Source organism: Diorhabda sublineata, chromosome 8 (assembly GCF_026230105.1).
Source record: "Diorhabda sublineata isolate icDioSubl1.1 chromosome 8, icDioSubl1.1, whole genome shotgun sequence".
In the NCBI taxonomy this organism is placed as follows: Eukaryota; Metazoa; Arthropoda; class Insecta; order Coleoptera; family Chrysomelidae; genus Diorhabda; species Diorhabda sublineata.
In genome coordinates this window covers 10,500,323-10,522,418 of record NC_079481.1, presented here as the reverse complement: position 1 = coordinate 10,522,418, position 22,096 = coordinate 10,500,323, and the positions used below count along the sequence as shown (strand labels likewise).

The 22,096-nt window shown below is 32.2% G+C and overlaps 1 protein-coding gene across 4 annotated transcripts in view; it reads left to right on the top strand.

The window, feature by feature from the left end:
* Nucleotides 1-306: 306 nt before the first annotated feature.
* Nucleotides 307-22,096, top strand: part of LOC130447904 (ras-related and estrogen-regulated growth inhibitor-like) — a 157,248-nt gene continuing 135,458 nt past the window's right edge. For all 4 annotated transcript variants that reach the window (XM_056784955.1, XM_056784952.1, XM_056784954.1 and 1 more), the window contains exon 1: nt 307-664. In XM_056784955.1, coding sequence (XP_056640933.1) covers nt 604-664 — 61 coding nt within the window. In that variant the 5' untranslated portion in view covers nt 307-603. The remainder of the gene's footprint in view (nt 665-22,096) is intronic.

The window sequence follows — 22,096 nt, the reverse complement described above, 5'->3', positions numbered from 1 at the left end:
TGTTAATAGCTCTTTTAAAATCAATAAAATAGTAAAGAAAACGTTGACAATTGAACGTAAATTTACACGATAGGAAAGGTGATTATATAAATAAAAAATTGTTGATGAGGTATTATTTTAAATGTGCATTTATCGGAACATCTGGTATCGATAAAAACAATATTAAAAAAACGTTGATAAATCAATAATGGCAAGTAGCCAAACTAATAGCAGACGTAGTAGATCCGTAACTCACCTTCTCGAATAGAGAAGGAATTATAGTAGAGAGAGGAATGATAAAATACATGGCAACCACCTCACTCACGTGAGTCTTCAGCAGGCGAGCCGGAGAAGATCAAGCAGAGAAAGGAAGTGTATAGCGCCGTTTAGTCGGTGTCGACAATCGACACACACACGCGAAAATAACGCGCATTCCGCTGAATCCGCTAGTTCTGGTGTACGTACGTTCGGTTTGACGCGTCAACGACCTTGAACTGTTGCCGATCAGTGACAATTTTAATTGGTTCGATGATATTTTGATGATTTTATTGATACCATCTATTATTTGGTTAGTTTTATGGTATTTAGTCGGTAGTGGTTACGTATCCGATACACGTGACTATTATGACGAACGTAAATAAAATAAGGGTGGTTGTTTTGGGGAGTTCCCGAGTAGGAAAATCAGGTCAGTGAATTTGGTTTATTTTTATTTATTTGTTTATATATTGTGGCGCCAGGTGAATTTTTAATATGGAGACTAGAGGAAATGGATTTTAATTTTGTTTTTCGTTGTAAACAGTGAGATATTTTTTCATAAATAAATTGTAAAATTAAAAATTATGGAAAACGGCATACACGTGATCTATTGCTAGTTTTTCAATTAATTTTCAGCCAAGTTTGATAGATTTTTGTTCATAGTATTCAACTGAGCTTTGAAATCATTTTATTTATAAAAAAATCGAAATATCTACATTATTTACGGTAATTTTATGAAAAATATCAAAACCAGAAACTACGAAACGTTATTGAAGTTTTTGTATCAAATTTCATTCAAGTTGAATAGATTTGAATCCTTTTTTTGTTCATAGTATTCAACAGAGTTTTGGAAGCATTTTATCTATAAAAACAATCGAAATATCTACATTTTTTTGGGGGAAATTCATGCTAATTTCATAGAATTATCAAACACAGAAACCACGAAACGTTCTTCAAGTTTTTGATTCAAATTTCATCCGAGTTAAATAGATTTAAATGCTTTTTGTGTTTATAGTATTCAGCATAGTCTCGAAAGCATTTTATCTATGAAAACAATCGAAATATCTACATTTTTTTTTGGGAGATTCATGCTAATTTCATAGAATTATCAAAAACAGAAACCACGAAACGCTCTTCAAGTTTTGATTCAAATTTCATCCGAGTTAAATAGATTTAAATGCTTTTTGTGTTTATAGTATTCAGCATAGTCTCGAAAGCATTTTATCTATGAAAACAATCGAAATATCTACATTTTTTTTTGGGAGATTCATGCTAATTTCATAGAATTATCAAAAACAGAAACCACGAAACGCTCTTCAAGTTTTTGATTCAAATTTCATCCGAGTTAAATAGATTTAAATGCTTTTTGTGTTTATAGTATTCAGCATAGTCTCGAAAGCATTTTATCTATGAAAACAATCGAAATATCTACATTTTTTTTTGGGAGATTCATGCTAATTTCATAGAATTATCAAAAACAGAAACCACGAAACGCTCTTCAAGTTTTTGATTCAAATTTCATCCGAGTTAAATAGATTTAAATGCTTTTTGTGTTTATAGTATTCAGCATAGTCTCGAAAGCATTTTATCTATGAAAACAATCGAAATATCTACATTTTTTTTTGGGAGATTCATGCTAATTTCATAGAATTATCAAAAACAGAAACCACGAAACGCTCTTCAAGTTTTGATTCAAATTTCATCCGAGTTAAATAGATTTAAATGCTTTTTGTGTTTATAGTATTCAGCATAGTCTCGAAAGCATTTTATCTATGAAAACAATCGAAATATCTACATTTTTTTTTGGGAGATTCATGCTAATTTCATAGAATTATCAAAAACAGAAACCACGAAACGCTCTTCAAGTTTTTGATTCAAATTTCATCCGAGTTAAATAGATTTAAATGCTTTTTGTGTTTATAGTATTCAGCATAGTCTCGAAAGCATTTTATCTATGAAAACAATCGAAATATCTACATTTTTTTTTGGGAGATTCATGCTAATTTCATAGAATTATCAAAAACAGAAACCACGAAACGCTCTTCAAGTTTTTGATTCAAATTTCATCCGAGTTAAATAGATTTAAATGCTTTTTGTGTTTATAGTATTCAGCATAGTCTCGAAAGCATTTTATCTATGAAAACAATCGAAATATCTACATTTTTTTTTGGGAGATTCATGCTAATTTCATAGAATTATCAAAAACAGAAACCACGAAACGCTCTTCAAGTTTTGATTCAAATTTCATCCGAGTTAAATAGATTTAAATGCTTTTTGTGTTTATAGTATTCAGCATAGTCTCGAAAGCATTTTATCTATGAAAACAATCGAAATATCTACATTTTTTTTTGGGAGATTCATGCTAATTTCATAGAATTATCAAAAACAGAAACCACGAAACGCTCTTCAAGTTTTTGATTCAAATTTCATCCGAGTTAAATAGATTTAAATGCTTTTTGTGTTTATAGTATTCAGCATAGTCTCGAAAGCATTTTATCTATGAAAACAATCGAAATATCTACATTTTTTTTTGGGAGATTCATGCTAATTTCATAGAATTATCAAAAACAGAAACCACGAAACGCTCTTCAAGTTTTGATTCAAATTTCATCCGAGTTAAATAGATTTAAATGCTTTTTGTGTTTATAGTATTCAGCATAGTCTCGAAAGCATTTTATCTATGAAAACAATCGAAATATCTACTTTTTTTTTGGAAATTTATGCTAATAACATAGAACTATCAAAAATAAAAACCACGAAACGTTCTTCAAGTTTTTGATTCAAATTTCATCCGAGTTAAATAGATTTAAATGCTTTTTGTGTTTATAGTATTCAGCATAGTCTCGAAAGCATTTTATCTATGAAAACAATCGAAATATCTACATTTTTTTTTGGGAGATTCATGCTAATTTCATAGAATTATCAAAAACAGAAACCACGAAACGCTCTTCAAGTTTTTGATTCAAATTTCATCCGAGTTAAATAGATTTAAATGCTTTTTGTGTTTATAGTATTCAGCATAGTCTCGAAAGCATTTTATCTATGAAAACAATCGAAATATCTACATTTTTTTTTGGGAGATTCATGCTAATTTCATAGAATTATCAAAAACAGAAACCACGAAACGCTCTTCAAGTTTTTGATTCAAATTTCATCCGAGTTAAATAGATTTAAATGCTTTTTGTGTTTATAGTATTCAGCATAGTCTCGAAAGCATTTTATCTATGAAAACAATCGAAATATCTACATTTTTTTTTGGGAGATTCATGCTAATTTCATAGAATTATCAAAAACAGAAACCACGAAACGCTCTTCAAGTTTTGATTCAAATTTCATCCGAGTTAAATAGATTTAAATGCTTTTTGTGTTTATAGTATTCAGCATAGTCTCGAAAGCATTTTATCTATAAAAACAATCGAAATATCTACTTTTTTTTTGGAAATTTATGCTAATAACATAGAACTATCAAAAATAAAAACCACGAAACGTTCTTCAAGTTTTTGATTCAAATTTCATCCGAGTTAAATAGATTCGAATCCTTTTTTTGTTCATAGTATTCACCAGAGTTTTGGAAGCATTTTATCTATAAAAACAATCGAAATATCTACATTTTTTTGGGGAAATTCATGCTAATTTCATAGATTTATCAAAAACAGAAACCACGAAACATTCTTCAAGTTTTTGATTCAAATTTCATCCGAGTTAAATAGATTTGAATCCTTTTTTTGTTTATAGTATTCACCAGAGTTTTGGAAGCATTTTATCTATAAAAACAATCGAAATATCTACATTTTTTTGGGGAAATTCATGCTAATTTCATAGATTTATCAAAAACAGAAACCACGAAACATTCTTCAAGTTTTTGATTCAAATTTCATCCGAGTTAAATAGATTTAAATGTTTTTTGTGTTCATAGTATTCAACAGAGTTTTGGAAGCATTTTATCTATAAAAACAATCGAAATATCTACATTTTTTGGGGAAATTCATGCTAATTTCATAGATTTATCAAAAACAGAAACCACGAAACATTCTTCAAGTTTTTGATTCAAATTTCATCCGAGTTAAATAGATTTAAATGTTTTTTGTGTTCATAGTATTCAACAGAGTTTTGGAAGCATTTTATCTATAAAAACAATCGAAATATTTTCATTTTTTGGGGGGAAATTCATGCTAATTTCACAGATTTATCAAAAACAGAAACCACGAAACGCTCTTCAAGTTTTTGATTCAAATTTCATCCGAGTTAAATAGATTTAAATGCTTTTTGTGTTTATAGTATTCAGCATAGTCTCGAAAGCATTTTATCTATGAAAACAATCGAAATATCTACATTTTTTTTGGGAGATTCATGCTAATTTCATAGAATTATCAAAAACAGAAACCACGAAACGCTCTTCAAGTTTTGATTCAAATTTCATCCGAGTTAAATAGATTTAAATGTTTTTTGTGTTCATAGTATTCAACAGAGTTTTGGAAGCATTTTATCTATAAAAACAATCGAAATATTTTCATTTTTTGGGGGGAAATTCATGCTAATTTCACAGATTTATCAAAAACAGAAACCACGAAACGCTCTTCAAGTTTTTGATTCAAATTTCATCCGAGTTAAATAGATTTAAATGCTTTTTGTGTTTATAGTATTCAGCATAGTCTCGAAAGCATTTTATCTATAAGAAAAATCGAAATATCTACATTATTTTTTTGGAAATTTATGCTAATAACATAGAACTATCTAAAATAAAAACCACGAAACGTTCTACAAGTTTTTGTATCAAATTTCATCCTAGTTAAATAGATTTAAATCCTTTTTTTGTTCATAGTATTCAACAGAGTTTTAGAAGCATTTCATTTATAAAAACAATCGAAATATCTACATTTTTTGGGAAATTCATATTAATTTCATAGAATTATCGAAAATAAAAACCACGAAACGTTCTTCAAGTTTTTGATTCAAATTTCATCCGAGTTAAATAGATTTAAATGCTTTTTGTGTTTATAGTATTCAGCACAGTCTCGAAAGCATTTTATTTATAAAAAAATCAAAATACCTACACTCTTTTCTTGGTAAATTTATCCTAATTTCAAAAAATTATAAAAAAAATTACAAGATCTTTTTTAAGGTTTTTATTCATTTAAATGCATTTTTTCATTATAATATTGAAAAGTGCTTCAATCATACCATAAATACCACTCTGTATATTGTAAAATCTCACTCATTCAGATTTTTATCAAATAACTCCGTTTTCCTAAACATTAATAAGTTCTCTTCAGTCTAAACTTCTCAATTTATTTATATAATATATAACTAGCTCAAAAAATTTTTTCTGTAGTTCAAATTATTAAATTTCCTGTATATATGATATAGCAATATATTTTATGAAAAATTTTCATAGGTAAGCAGAGAAATTTTAAGTAAAATTAAAAAATTAATGAGGGTAGAGACGAACTGAATACAATTCTGTATAATAATGTACTTTATTATTTTTCATGTATAATAAAAATTCTAAAATGTATTTTAAAATTTATTTTACATGATTATTCTTCTTATTAAAATAGAAAATAAGTAATTGTAGAAAATATTTAAACAAAATACATGTACATAATTAAATTATTATTCGTATTTTATTTTCCCGGAAATGACTTCCATTCCATCTATTTCCTGCAATTCAGACAAACGTAGTGATGTGATTTGCTGATGTGAACATTATTCGTTATGAATTTCGAGAAATCCTTTTGTTAGTTTATATCGATAATATTCTTTAGCAAATATTAAAAATATAACATCATGTTCAACTCAATAGATATTAATTAATTATTAAAATATTAATGAAGAACAAACCTCTTTCACAGGTTTTGAGGTTATGTTTACATTCATTGTCAATTATCGAGATGAAAAATTTATTTTATTAATAAATATTGAAAGATTTAATAAACAATTTTTCTTAATAAACAAATACTATGAAATTAGGAACAATTATTAGTATAAATTAGGAAAAAATATTTTCCATATACTATTAATTAATCTTTAGAATCTTACCAGAGTCGTACTCAATTTTTTACGAACTCCAATATTAAATAAATCAATGCAAAAATGAATTTTTTCAAATTTATGCCTAAATATTAAGTATTATCAACAACTTATAAAAACAAAATTATACAAATTCATGTTCTGAAATATCGATAACTACATAACAATCGTTTATAGATCGAAATGACCTTTATTAACCTTAAAATGATGCAAACTAATTTTAAAACCCATTATTACATCGTCCGGTGGTCAATAATTGGTGTTCTGTAATACTTCTCAACCGCAGCTTTGCTAGATCTTTAGGTCAAGGTTAAAATTATTAAGAAAAAAACACTTTTTTCGGTATTTATTGATGGATTAGATTCATAATTTTTTTTAAGTTGATAAAAATAAACTATTATTAATTTTGAGTTGATTATACGTTGAGAGACATATTAAAAGTTTATTAAAATAATTTATTGTTGATTAATTACTACAGTGTGATCTAATACGAGTGGAAATACAGGGTGATTCATTATAAAATGACGTAGTTTGTTGAAATTTTGATAGGACTCGAATGACATACGCCTGTTGACAGGGTTGACAGATCAGGAGTATTCGAAAGGCGGGAATTTCAAAAAAAGTCTCATTTTTATCTATTATTTCACCACGTTCTTTCGAAAAAAAATTATAACACACGTTTGCCTCTGATATAGAGTAGTTTTGTTATAGATAAAGATGAATAACTGATCAAAACAATGAAGCATAATTTAATTAATAAGTTAATCATCGTTTAACGTTATAATATTTAGAGGAAGAGCACGTATTATTTATAATTTTATCTTGAATGTATGTCATTAAAAAATTCTTCAATTCGTTTTTATTGAATATTATCTGAATTAAAACTTTTTACTATAGATATTGATATTTGATTTGTCTATCAATGTAGGTACTTGTTAAATACCGTTTTATGATCGGATTTCATTTAAAACACACGTCAAAAATGTAAATACTAAGAAAATAGGTCACGTAAATACAAAACTAACAATCAACGATCGATATTTTTGATTGACAAAAAATATTTAATTTTATTAACCTTCGTTAATTTGCGGTCAAAAAACGACATTTTAAATAAAGTTGAACGTTACTATGATGAACAAAAATAATGTTTAGTACCCGTATAAAATTCGGTAAACATCTAACAAACCGTCAGTCCACGTGGACTCACCATCTCTACTGTTTACCAATAAAAACATCGATTTTTGAACAAATCTATTTGCCGAAATATTCATGCCATACAGTCTGCGATAAGAAGTGTCGGGGCTTTGTGAGATAACTTATCCTTTATAATCTGCAATTGATATTGAAACAACTATAATTGGAATTTGCTTTTTTAATTTTTGATAGAGACAGATCGACATTACGCAGTTTGGGCTTTATTTGTTATTTTTAAATTAGATAGAAAGTCAGTGCAGGTAATTAAAACTGTAGACAATAGATTTTTGAATCTGTAAGATTTACGAAGAAGACAGATTCAACAATTGTCAGCTGGAGCTCCAAATGTAAAACTAACTTTACAAACTGTCAGATATGTTTTGAAAAAAATGATGAAATTAGACCCAGATCAGCTGACATTGCTCATTAGCTAACCAGAGAACCATCCATCAGGTTGTTTTATTATATTTATATTTTCTAAAATATGAATTCATTATTATAAAAATGTAGTGAATCAAGCAGGAAAACCAGTTAAAACCAACCTGGAAAACCCGAGAGAAAGACTGGAATTTAATTTCCAACTTTTTTGGATGAATGTATCAGTTAAAGAACTTTTCCGAAAACAATGTATGGATCGTCTCAATTATCTCGGAAACGTCTTGTACGATTTTTATGGATTTTTGTGTACAAAGGTCAATTCTTTCCTTTTTCCGGCAAAATAATGAGCTTTGTTATTCGGAATGGATCACACTGTATATTTTTCGCTTTTTGAAATCCTGAAAAAGAACGAATTGACATTAGGATATGTTGATAGGTGTAGAAGTTAACAAAAAATATAATATAATAATTTATATCCTAACCGAAATCCCATAGCAAATTCTACTGTCAGTAAATTAGTAAAATTAACGAAACTGTTTCAGTAAAAGAATTATCCAAACTGGAAACAAATCTTTAGATATCCTATTAGAAGACGATCCACATTTTTGAAGTAGAAAAATTACGAATTTTGGAAAACATACAGTAAAAACGACTACAAAAGATGTTCAACATGTCTATTTACTTCAATACAACAAGCCATGTGATTTTTAAAACATTGCAATACATTGACAGGTTTTGTATTATAAACGATGGTTTTTAAGTGACCCCACATGAGATAGTCTAAAGGATTCATGTCGGGTGATCGAGTGTGCCATTCGATAAAACCACGCCTTCCAATCCATCTTCTGGGAAACACATTATTCAAGTATTGCCCTCACCCCCCACATATACATTCAGATTTGAGGTATGGGATTTATGCATCTAACGAGGATTGTTACGTGACCAGTATCTACAATTTGGATCGTTTTGATTGTAAGATTTAGGTCTGCAAACGTCTATTAAAATCATCATTTAACAATTCTTGAACCCACTTTACTTTGTATGGATGTAATTTATCATCACGTGAAATTTTCATTACGGATGTTTGCGAAATATAAAGTTCCCTGTATATTTATGTACTACTCAAGTGTGGATCGAACAGGACACAAACATCTAAAGATTTGTTTTCAGTTTGGATAAATCTTTTATTGAACCAATTTTACTAATTTACTGACAGTAGATCTTGTTATTGGATTTCGGTTAGGATATAGATTATTAAAAATAATTCGTTGTTTTATCACCATAATAGCGGCCGTATGAGGCGTTCCATACATCCATAGTATGTATAATCAATCTTTTAGTCCCACGTTCCTTATAAATAAATTTATTTACGAACTTGGGTTCCTAAATTTCATTTTCATAACTCCAATAAAATCTTCATAGTGTCCATTTACTTCGTCGAGAGTTTGTTGCACCTCAACGAATAGTTTTACGATCTCTTCTCGACTTAATAAAGTCGACGTGAAGTATATAATCGATAAATCATTCGAATTGCTAATAAATTTTATAATTCAAATGAAATTAGTTAGTTATATTCTAATAAAATAATGTGTGTAGGATATATTAATATGTAGATAGGCATTGGCGCCGATCAAGTAAACGCAAATTATGAAAATAACTTTGGAAATATCTGCGCGTTAATTAGGAGGAATCTAAAAGTGTTCTGTATGCTCTTTTGATAATATACGACTGTAAAGTAAAATACTCCAATTGGCCGAGTGTATTAAGAGTGGGAATAGCCAGATAAATAATTGAAAATGTGCCTTAAAAGGGAAAAGAAGTTCTGTTTGTAGCGGCTCACGGAAAATTGAGAGTCACTTTGCGAAAAGTTACAGAATGTAGTTCAAAAATCAACAATCATCATAAGCAACAAAACTAAAATTAAAACTTAGAAGTATCAGAAGCTTTAGCTCGTTAAAGGTTTGGAAATCATCATCGACGACGATTCATATTTTACTTTTGATGAGATATAGAGAAATCCGGAGCAATACCACTTGACATATCGAAGGCTTTTGACAAGGTTTGGCATCACAACCTTCTAAATAAATTAAGATCGTGCGGTTTGTTGTCCACTGACTTATTAGCTTTATCGAAGACCGATCCCTCCAGGTTTCTATCGATGGAGACACCTTAGAAGGATTTGAGATCAACGCTGATGTTTTCTCAACATCTACTTGACATTACTAATAACAGAAAAAGTTATTTATTAACATCAATAACGATCTTGAAAGCAATCTGCAATGGGATGGAAGTAATTTGGTTGAGTTTAAGACAGAAAAGACTCACAAAGAAGCTTGGCACTGCGGCTCAGGATTTGGTCCTGTTTCGACATAAAATTCGCTTGTTAGGCGTTGAGGCAGCTTCACAAAAACTTGATAAACGCCAGAATTAGTGTATGATTCTTTAATGCAACATTCAAAATCAAAAATTTGGAAAACCAGCCGATTGGATGCTGGTTCAGTTGAACCGGTCCAACGTTGGACGATGATTGGTGCCAGTTCTTGCCTATATTGATGTCGATTCCAGAACCAGATACAAAAAGAAACGCAAGTAAAAGTTTAGTGGCTGGAAATGAAAAACAAACTGTGTTACTATCATGGATCGCTTCGTTGCAGGGATTCCAATTCTAGGTTGTGGTGGAGATCTCTGACAATCAAAGCCATCCCACATGGATCAGCTGTAAACACTGGATTATCTAGTCTTGCGGAAAGAGAAAAGGGTCCTTCGGGTCGCGGATTTTTCTTCGTTGATTTATGTTCGGAAAGCTCTAATGGTTAAATAGATGTATTTATTATATTTTGGTACCAGACCTTGTCAAATGCTTGATTAAAAACTCGTGTGTTTTGTCGAATGTTCCAAAATCTTAATTGGTGGTAGAGGATGCATTCTTCTGAGGTCGTTTACACTTCGTAGACTTTGGAGATATAACTGGAAGAAGATTAATTGGACAATGGTTGTGTTCTAATTTTATTTGCACGTGCACTACGTAGTGCAGTATGATAATCCCTTTTTTGGAAGATCGTTCATCATTTTGCTGTAATTGTTGGCAATTTTCTGGGACGGGGATAATTCAGGTAAATGTAAAGGTAGTCACAACATCTCGATAGTACCTAATCCACTTTGTAAATCTGGAAAATCCAAAGAACAAACAGCTCCTAACAAGAAGAGGGAAAAACAATGATTTAAATTAAAACAGATGGCTAAATTCAACAATAATATCAATTCCAAATGATTTTTTTGAAATTAATTAGGTTTAATTAATAATTTTGGTGTCAAAGCTTTCACGTCATCTCTGTTTTGATTCGTTTTGCTTTATTTCTGGCTAAGTCTGCGTTGTTCATTCTCGCTTGTAGCCTTCAATTCATTCGTATTGACGGTTTTGTTGTAAAAAATTTCTTCAAACTGACCATCTCTTCATTTTTTTTTTTGAGAATAGTTTTGTCGATTTTCCCAAATTAGTCTTCTTATATGTCCTTTATTAGTTTCTTGTGTCGTAATTTGAGTTACACGCTGTAGTTTTTGATCTATCCACTCTAGTTTTTGAGCTACCCGCTGTAGTTTTTCATCTATATGCTCTAGTATTTGAGATACCCACTGTAGTTTTTGATCTACATGCTGTAGATTTTGATCTACATGCTGTAGTTTTTGATCTACACGCTGTAGTTTTTGATCTATTCGCTGTAGTATTTGAGCTACCCGTTGTACTTTTTGATTTACACGCTGTAGTTTTTGATCCACTACACGTTGTAGTTTTTGATCTACACGCTGTAGTTTTTGATCTATCCGCTGTAGTATTTGAGCTACCCGTTGTAGTTTTTGATTTAAACGCTGTAGTTTTTGATCTACAAGTTGTAGTTTTTGATCTACACGCTGTAGTTTTTGATCTATCCGCTCTAGATTTTGATCTACTCGCTGTAGTTTTTATCTATCCGCAGTATTATTTGAGCTACCCGCTGTAGTTTTTGATCTACTCGCTGTAATTTTTGATCTACACGCTGTATTATTTGAGCTACCCGCTGTAGTTTTTGATCTATCCGCAGTATTATTTGAGCTATCCGCTGTAGTTTTTGATCTACCCGCTGTAATTTTTGATCTACACGCTGTATTATTTGAGCTACCCGCTGTGGTTTTTGATCTATCCGCTGTATTATTTGATCTACACGCTCTAGTTTTTGATCTACACGCTGAAATTTTTGAGCTACACGCTGTAGTTTTTGATCTATCCGCTGTAGTATTTGAGCTACCCGTTGTAGTTTTTGATCTACACGCTGTAGTTTTTGATCTATCCGCTGTAGTATTTGAGCTACCCGTTGTAGTTTTTGATTTAAACGCTGTAGTTTTTGATCTACACGCTGTAGTTTTTGATCTATCCGCTGTAGTATTTGAGCTACCCGTTGTACTTTTTGATTTACACGCTGTAGTTTTTGATCTACTACACGTTGTAGTTTTTGATCTACACGCTGTAGTTTTTGATCTATCCGCTGTAGTATTTGAGCTACCCGTTGTAGTTTTTGATTTAAACGCTGTAGTTTTTGATCTACAAGTTGTAGTTTTTGATCTACACGCTGTAGTTTTTGATCTATCCGCTCTAGATTTTGATCTACTCGTTGTAGTTTTTATCTATCCGCAGTATTATTTGAGCTACCCGCTGTAGTTTTTGATCTACTCGCTGTAATTTTTGATCTACACGCTGTATTATTTGAGCTACCCGCTGTAGTTTTTGATCTATCCGCAGTATTATTTGAGCTATCCGCTGTAGTTTTTGATCTACCCGCTGTAATTTTTGATCTACACGCTGTATTATTTGAGCTACCCGCTGTGGTTTTTGATCTATCCGCTGTATTATTTGATCTACACGCTCTAGTTTTTGATCTACACGCTGAAATTTTTGAGCTACACGCTGTAGTTTTTGATCTCAAGTTCTGGAGGGATGAAATTTTATTTGGAACACCTTGTATACTAAATATTATTTTACATACATCATAAAACAACTTGTGTTCGATGAAATACGATATTCCATGGTGTTAAAAGACTTGTATTTTTGATCTCTATGGTAGATATAAAAACATTGACATGTAAACGAGCTTTTTGTCTATTTAGATTTAGAGATAGTTTCAAATCTAATACATGGCGAGGAAATAGGAAGATGAATATTCCGAATAACGGAAAAAAATCCCGCTCGAAGATAAATTTGATATTTCGCGCGAAGATCATATTTTGCAATGAGCATGAAACTGTAAAATGTCAACTCGAAAGATAATGTTTAGAGGCTGTTATTGATTATAAGTTAGTAGATGAGAAAATGAGAATTCATCATATTCGTATCAACAAACGTTTTTAGAGGATAAATCAGATGTTTTTGATCACCCTATAGTATGCGTAAACATATGTAGATAACATAAAAATAATCATAATCTATTTGGTATCATTAGCTCAATAGGGTTGAGATCGGGAGGAAGTGTGGGTCAAATTATTGATTTCCGTACATTCTTCATTTCCAATTCTTTCAAATACTCTTTGCACAGCTTCGACAGATAGTTGAGAGCGTTCTTCATTTGACCTACTCATAAATATTTTTCTCTTAAACCTAAAAACTTCAAACTTGTAGAGATCACTCCATAAAACTCTCTCCCACTCTTCATACGTCCAATCCAATCCAATCCAATCCAAAAGTTTCTTTACTGACACCTTCAAAGAAACTCCAGCTTCTCTCAATCTCTTTTTCACTGTAAAAGTACTTAAAGGGGGATAAATACAGTTATTGTGGTTTTCTGAGGCCGCTCTAAACGTATTTTATCGCAAAAGCTCTTGGTAGATAAATATTTGTTCACGTTGTAGTCCACTGTACGTCGAGGTATCTTTTATTAGTATACAAACCACGAAAAAAGATGTTTTGGTCCGAAAAGTATGAATGACAGCACGTTCTTGGGACCGGGATTAAACTACAATCATAAACATCGAGAAATTATATTAAAAAATTGGGAGCGCTACAACTGGTGACGATTTTTGATCATTTGAGATAAAGACACGCCAACTCGGGTCGTGGGTATTTCAGGTAAACGAAAAGGTAGTCAAAAAATCTCGTTAGTACCTAATCCACGTACTGGAGGCTTACAAAATGGCAGTACGGATTCAGGAAAGGTACTGACTGACTGACCCTCGATACTATAGGAGAAGTTTGCCGGATAACCGGGGAAACAGAGGCATTTTTCTCTGCTCGTAGCAGCCTATGTGCATGCCTAACCATAGATGACGTTAGAAGAAAAACTTTTATCCCAAAGTTGACACGACTACAGAGGAAGATGGATATCTGCACATGCAGCTCTTACTAGACTGTATCTACCGACGGAATTGGGGTGATGGTCTTCCACAGCTGCAGATGGAAAGAAATGAAAAACTTGTGTACCCAGAAACGTGGACGAATTTTCAATATTAGAATCAGAGGAGTCCTGGAAACCGCATATCCTACGTATCATTAATCATGGAAAGAGCATACAGAACACGTTCGTATATCCCAGATCTCAATAACCACCTCTAGTGTTTTGTACATAACTTTGCGGTATTTAAATTTTCATTTATCGATATTTTTCGTATATTAATCGAAATTCAACCGGTTAAATTCCGTTTCCCGTGCATATTTGCATATATATATATATATATATATATATATATATATATATATATATATATATATATATATATATATATATATATATATATATACAACAATAGAACGCCTTTAACTAATGCAATTCTTCACTGTTCAGTGAGAACAAACTAATTTGTTTTGATAGCGAAATGAATGCCTTCGATAATAAGATAAGAGCCATTCATTCCGATTGCCGTGTATTACAAAAGACGATAATTTTTTGATTTACAATCGAACGGTTTTCATAGGTGCGCCGAAACTAACTTACGGCGTGACGTATTTCCTTTTTTCGCGAGCATACTTAAAAGTGGGTGCTTGTGTAACTATTTAAGGACATTAATTAAGATTATTTACGTATATCAAAAGTGGATATTAATGAATTATGTGGAACTGGTTTTGTTTACAGTTTAGTTAGTTCAGTAAATTATTAAAAGAGGCCGTACGACCTGCGAGGACCAGGTTCGTTGTGGTCGACCATATGAGATGATAACTCCAGAAATGTTGAAGAAAATCCACTGGATGATCGTCGACTGAAAGTGCGCGAGCTAACAAACATAGTAAACATATCAAAAAGTTTAGTACATCGCATAATAACTCAAAATTTGGACCTGAAGTAGCTGTGCGCAGACCTCAAGATGATGCTCTGGACAGAAATTTGAATCATAAGTCAAAATTCGCCGGTGATCTGTAGAAGCCCAAGTTCTTAGGATACGAGGATGTTCACGGGAGTACCTGGCCTGATCTCTACAGCATATTTTTCAAGTTTGAAGACGCCACGTTATTCAGTATTTGTTTTGCAGCGGTGGTTCACCAAATGAGGTGACGATTCAAGAAATGATGAAGAAAATCAATTGGATGATCGTCGACTGAAAGTGCGCGAGCTAACAGACATAGTAGGCATGTCAAAAAGTGCGGTGAGGATGTTTCTATCGAGTGTTTGGCAACGTTCATAACCATAGACGAAACGTGGGTCTATCACTTTACACCCGAAACAAAATAACAATCAAAACAATGGACTGAAGAGGGAGGACTAGGTTCAAAGAAGATAAAGACCGTTCCATCTGCAGGCAAGGTAATGGCGTCGATTATGGAGCTAAAAGAAGATTACCTTGAAAAATTTTGTTGTTTTCTTCATTGGGCAATGAACTCCTGGAACCATCCCCATATTTCCAACCCCCAATCAACGATAAACGTGATAATGAAATAAACATTGATCTGAATATCTAGATCTTCTGGATGATTATACCTAAGGATTGGTACCCTGGTACAGTTTGACATAGCACACTAGTAATACATTATTTCACATTATTTTTTAATGCGAACAACCAAAATTCTTTTGGTAACTCGCACAACCATATAAGTACAACCTCCTCTACTTCGTCGTCGCGTTGGTGTTGCATTTGTGACTTCCAAGGGCTTCTTTCAGTAGTCAAAACATGTGGTAGTTGCGGGGTATTAAGTCTGGATTGTGGGTGGATTTTCTAGTATCTCCCAACTAAATTCTGATATTGAATCGCATGTCGTGATGCGATGCTTATCCGTTTCGTGTGATAAGCACAGACCTGGTTGTCTTCAACTGGCGCCATTTCCTTCTTCATCTACTCTTCAGACGTCAGACTCTACAATACCACTACAATTGCCGAGTTTAGCTGAAATTTTTCAAAAATTCTTAGCCATATAGTTAGTAAGAGATCCAGCTAATACACACACATACACTTTTGTCATAAAATTGTTACAATTTGTAGATAAAATCTTGTAAAAACTAAAAAACAAACATAAAAATAACTAAATAAAGATACAAATACAATCAAATTTCAATATACAGAATACTGGAAAAGATGATATCATTTTTATTTCAATTGGCAAGTGATTGTGCATTATTTTGCATTGTAAAGTATTGAGCTCTTAACTAATTTTGAACCTGGAGTAGATAGTTAAAGATCGTGCTTCGCGTTCCTAAGTGGATAGCCGTGCAACGATTTTTCTGAAATTGGAGCCTTACGAATTAGGCAAACAGGGTCAGAAAATTTTAATCTTTTAAAGAAGTCCCTGCAATGAGGCCTGCTGTTTAGTCCGAGTAAATATCTAGCATTTTGATTTGTAGTTTGAAGATTCGCTCAAATTGAGACGCACCACACGTACCCTAGAAGGGAAGATCATATCGGGTTTGGAACTCCATAAGGGCATAATAAACCGTTAAGGAGGTGGATAATTTCAGTTCTTTGGAAACTGATTCCAGCGCAAAATAGGAGGAACTTAATTTTTTAGATAAGGCGGTTCCATTTCAAGGAATATTCGTTGAGACAGAGATTTGAATCGCACCATGATTTAAAAGGTGATTAGGTCACTAGATATGGTCCTGAGAGATCAGGATTGCTTCAAGAGAAACTAGTGACGTCTTCAAATAGACATATTTTACCATTGATGTCGTTTATCGAACAGAAGATACAAAATAGGGCTTAGTATTGAGCCTTGGGGCACTCCACATCCTATTAGCTTGGAATTTTCCAATTTTTACTAATATAAAAGTGGAATGGATGAAGTCTTGCATATAATATTTGAATGTTTATACAGAACGTTTCGTCACGTAGTGTAATTTTTAACGCTTCAAGTCACGATTTAGCTTAGACGCTTTTTATCGACCGACACATAAATCAAACTACTTATCGGGAAACAATAATTACACGGTTAGCTTAAAAGCGGTGATTTTGCACTCGAATTTTTTATAAATTAGACACATCTACAGCCCCGTATAAATTTTACTTTCGACGCTTCTTCTTAGGCCAGTTTGGTATGTTGAAAATGTTACTGGAATAAGTTTCGTGATTACTTATAACCTCATTAAGTCATAATATGTAAATATAGTTTATTAATTTAGATATTAAAGTTTTTATACTACATTTTTGATAATTTCAATATTGAAATAATTTTTGAAGTCGACATATGTAATAGAATGAATGTTATAAGAAGATGAGAAGACATCAAGTAAAAAAGGTGCTTGACGGTAAACAAGATTGGTTGTTTTGTTCATCTGAAATCAAAAAAACCAAACGGCATTTTGGTATTTCAATCTTCATATTTAAAACTAGCGTGCTTCACACAGGCCTTTTAGACCCATAGCATGGGAGTAAGTCTTCCACTCTTTCCTATTTTTTGTTTTCGTTTTCCAATCCTGAATTCCTCTTAGATCTTCCTCTGCGTACCATCTTTTCCTCGGTCTTCTTCTTTTCCTTGTTCAATGTTCATCGTTTTTTTTGTTGCTCTAAAATCTGGCATCTTTATGCGACCCAGACACTGTTTTTTTTTAGATCTTATTACTAGTCCTCCTCAGCCATAAATCCCCTCCTTTTTACCGCCTAGTACTCTTCTAAGTTTTTTTCTTTCCCATACATCTAATAATCTCTTCCTCTGCTTTGTTAAGGGTCCACGTTTCCCCTCCGTAGCTCACTCTTGGTCTTATTGTTTTGTATAGATGTAGCGTCGTCTTCCTGGAGATTTTTTGGGATCTAATCACCGCATTTAGTGCTCCAAAATGATTATTTCCCCTCGTCATCATCGCTTCCAGATTTTCTCCCCCGTCACCGTTGATAACCACCTCAAGATATACATAACTTTAAATTTAAACTCATTGTCTTTTCTTCGTTTAGTTGTATTGACAAACTTCTCATCGCTCTTTTTTCTATTATGGTGTTTTCATTATCATTAACTTCTGTCTCTGCCGTTTCTATCGAGGCTGCAAATTTCCTTAAGCTCGTTTTCCAATTACCACATCGTCTGCGTGTCCCAGTGGTTTCGTTGTTCTTTTTAATGTTCAAACCGATTTCACGTCCTACGTACAGCGTAATGGATGAAGGATCTCCCTGTTTTAGTCCTGAGGTGATCTGGAAACATTTCGACGTTCTTTGATTTGCCTTTTGGAATACTAAGATCGTTCTGCTCGCAGTATCTTAAGCTTTCTCGAAATCTATGAAGACTAAGTGAATTGGTAGATCGCGTTTGCCTCAGACTGAAAATGTGGTCTGTGACTGATCTTCCAGATCTTAACCCACATTGGTAGTCACCAAACAAGTTTTCTTTCCTTCCGATATTATTCCAATCTTGAATTGTGAGCTCCTTCCATTGTTCATCATCGTTTTCTGCGTTTGATGATTTTCCCATCTTTGTATCTCAACCTTTCATTTCTTTAAACTGGAGATGGTAGATTTAGACCGGAAATTTATCTTCTTGGTTTATTATGTCACGAGATTTACTTTGTTCTGAAGAATCGTTCTTGCTGCTTTCATTTTTTATACTTCTGACTCCACCAGTTGCCATTGAAACGATCCTACTTGATTTGATCCCATTGTTTTCAAATTATTTTTCACGGCATTCACTAAATCTTCCCTTCTAGTTAGTTCCAATAGTGGTAGCAATCATAGAAGTTCTTCTTTTGGATTTTAGGAAGACATATATCGGACAAAAAAAGCAACTTACGTCTGTTAAGACGCAACGCTCATCGATATCAAATGGTAAGGCAGAAAATAGTTGAATACGAATATTTAAACCTATTTTAACTATTCTATCGAGATTTTTGGTTTGTTTTTGAAATCATCAAACAGTTTTTTATATGTATGTAAGAAGCAATCTTTGACATATTCACCATCTACGAATGGTCTTCATTTTTTGCAATTTCCGATGAAATCGTGAACTTGATTGCTGTTTTTGGCCATCTGGGTTGCAAATGAAAGCGAAGATGTAATCCCGATTGAATTCTCGATGATCTTTTTCAATTTTTTCACCTGCGGCATGGGGCTAACGAAGCGTTCCTAGCCAAGTACAACATCCCCGTGTTAGATCACGGATTTTGCACCGTGCGACCTCTTTCCTAAAGTAAAATCTGCATTAAAATGAACAAACTTCAAAATCGAAATAGAAAATTTTTGTACCAAATGTACCACCTCTTCAAATCTGGCTAGGTCCTAGGTTACAGCCTACTCAGCCTGCCGATAAATCCACCACGAACACCAACACAAATCAAAAACGGAATGGAAGCTGTCAATTAACCATAACGTGGGTCCCCATTAGGATTTTCTTTTCTATAAATCTTATTCAGTTGTCGATGAATTGAATTGCTGCTGTAAAATACTTTTAAGACAACTTATTGGCCTATTTTATCAAACCCTGTATATTCGATGTGCACCTACGTACGTATTCGAGTACTCACAATACGATATAATACGATATTGAGCTAGGTATGAATTACGTACAAAGAAAATACGTTGAAATCGTAAATATACAAGGAAAAGAAAAATGAAATATGGCGCTACGAAGATTTATTGGTGTGTCTAGTAACATAGTAATTACTTATGTTTTCTCACATAATAATAAGTGTGAACGAGAGGAATCAAATACAGTTTTTATAGTTTATCAGTTTGTTTTATATCGTCTGGAGATAAAATTCTTTTTGAATTTTTACAGCTTTAACGAACACTCAATCAAATTGTTGTTTTCCAAAAATGTATCACATTCAGTCACGAAATTTTTGACTAAAAAAGTATTAACACCAACCATTGATGACAGATTTTGAAAATATTGACAGCAGGCTGACATTAATCACAATTTATGATAATTTTTTTCAGAATGTTTCTTTATGACGAACGGTTTTGTTGGAATGTGCAACGATCTAAATATCTACATATTTCCTAAACCATAAATTTTATGGAGTTAAACAAAGAGTAACTTTTTGTTAAAAAATCGATTTAAAAATCCATTTTTACTATCTTTAGATTATACAGTTTGTCCCTGTAAAATTTACGCATTGTTAAGTATTTAGTATACTGTATATAATACTATATTTCAATTTTTATGAAATTACTTTTTTTCTGTGTAATTTTCGAAACCTCAAAGTCGATATAAAAAATTTTTCTACCAAATTGGCCGCCTCTTCAAATCTGACTAGGTCATAGGCTACAGCCTATTCAGCCTGTCGATAAATCCACCACGGACACCAACACAAATCAAAAACAGATTGGAAGCTGTATAAGGAACAATTGGAGTCAATTTACCATAATGTGGGTCCCCATTAGGATCGTGTTTCGACCGTTTTTGCTTGATTTATTCGCTTAAAATCGGTTTAAAACAATTTGTGATAATAATTAGAAGATGGTTCACGTGCTTGAGGTCTTTGGATGATGACTGCTTCGGAAAACGTTAAATTAGTGGACAAAAAATTTTCTAATTGAGCTTTGTCTTCGGATCGGTATTTCCAGAACAATTTTTCTAAGGATCTTAGATGAGTATTTGACGGAAATTGGTGGAATGTTTCGAATTCTCATCGCGGAGCATAAACAGCGTCGAGTAGAATGTTGAGAGCGATTTGGTATTTTTCTGTGATCTGTTATCTAAAAGAATGACATCCAGAAAGGAAACCCCGTGCCAAGAAAAGCGAAGTTTACGAAAAGCACCAAAAAATTGATGGATACAATATTGAAGGTAACTTTTTGATTTACTTCAAAGAATCAAATACAAAAATGATCGAAAAATTGCTTTCCAAAGCTATTGTGTTTCATAGAGACATATATCGGTCACTGAATGCAATAGTGTCGTAACTCAAAAAAGGAAGGAAAGGAAGGAGAAAGGAAAAAAGGTAATTTAATAATTTATGTATGATGCCACTCTTACTTCAAATGTCTAATTTGACATTTTTCTGAAGAAAAGAGACAATATTCAAAAGTATTTGGGAAATTAACTTAGTTCCAGATATTTTTCTTCTTTTTTCGAGTTTGTGTGTCTATTTTTTTGTAGTGTTGAAAAGCATTTCTGGAAAAAGTTTATAGACTATATATATATATAATATAATATAAAAATTTCTTTGTTAAATTAACTTTTTAAACAAACCTCGTAAAACAATAATCGAAAAAAATTGCGTGTATATAAAAATGTTTCTTATTAAAAAAAATAGTTTCAGATTTCGAATAAAGATGGCACGCCTATGTTGCTTCTTTTGTTTGCGTCTATGTTGTAAATTTTAATTTCGAACACCAGAAGCTGCCTCAATGTCAAGTTGTGAGGTTATGCAATAAATTGCACTTGGATGAATGGCCTTTTACTCATTATTATGTCAGCTTATTTTTAGATTCGAATATAAATATAGTATGAACAGATTTTATCTTATTTTGAACGCCTTCTTTCTCTATGAAAAGAACGAATTGAAAAATTAATTTTACGATTGCTACGATAACGGTGTCGGTTTAATACGAAATTTGTCAATTGATAGCTCCACTCCTTTTAGATCCATCGACTTTTCCCAGTTCGAGTTCGATACATCAAAACTACTTTGTAAAATAATTAAACTTGGTTTCAATAATTCGACGAATATCAGACTATTAAAGGCTTCGTACCTGTTTACAGATGACGCTTTTAAATACTGAAAAATCCTATTGTACAAAAGGCTCTAAATAATTATATATATGACTATTAGAGATACATCGATATAAAATAAAAAGATACGTAATTTGATACGTTAATGGAACTATCTATGTGTCTAAGGAACACTTGAAGTCAATTGACTATGTGGGTCCCCATTAGATTCGT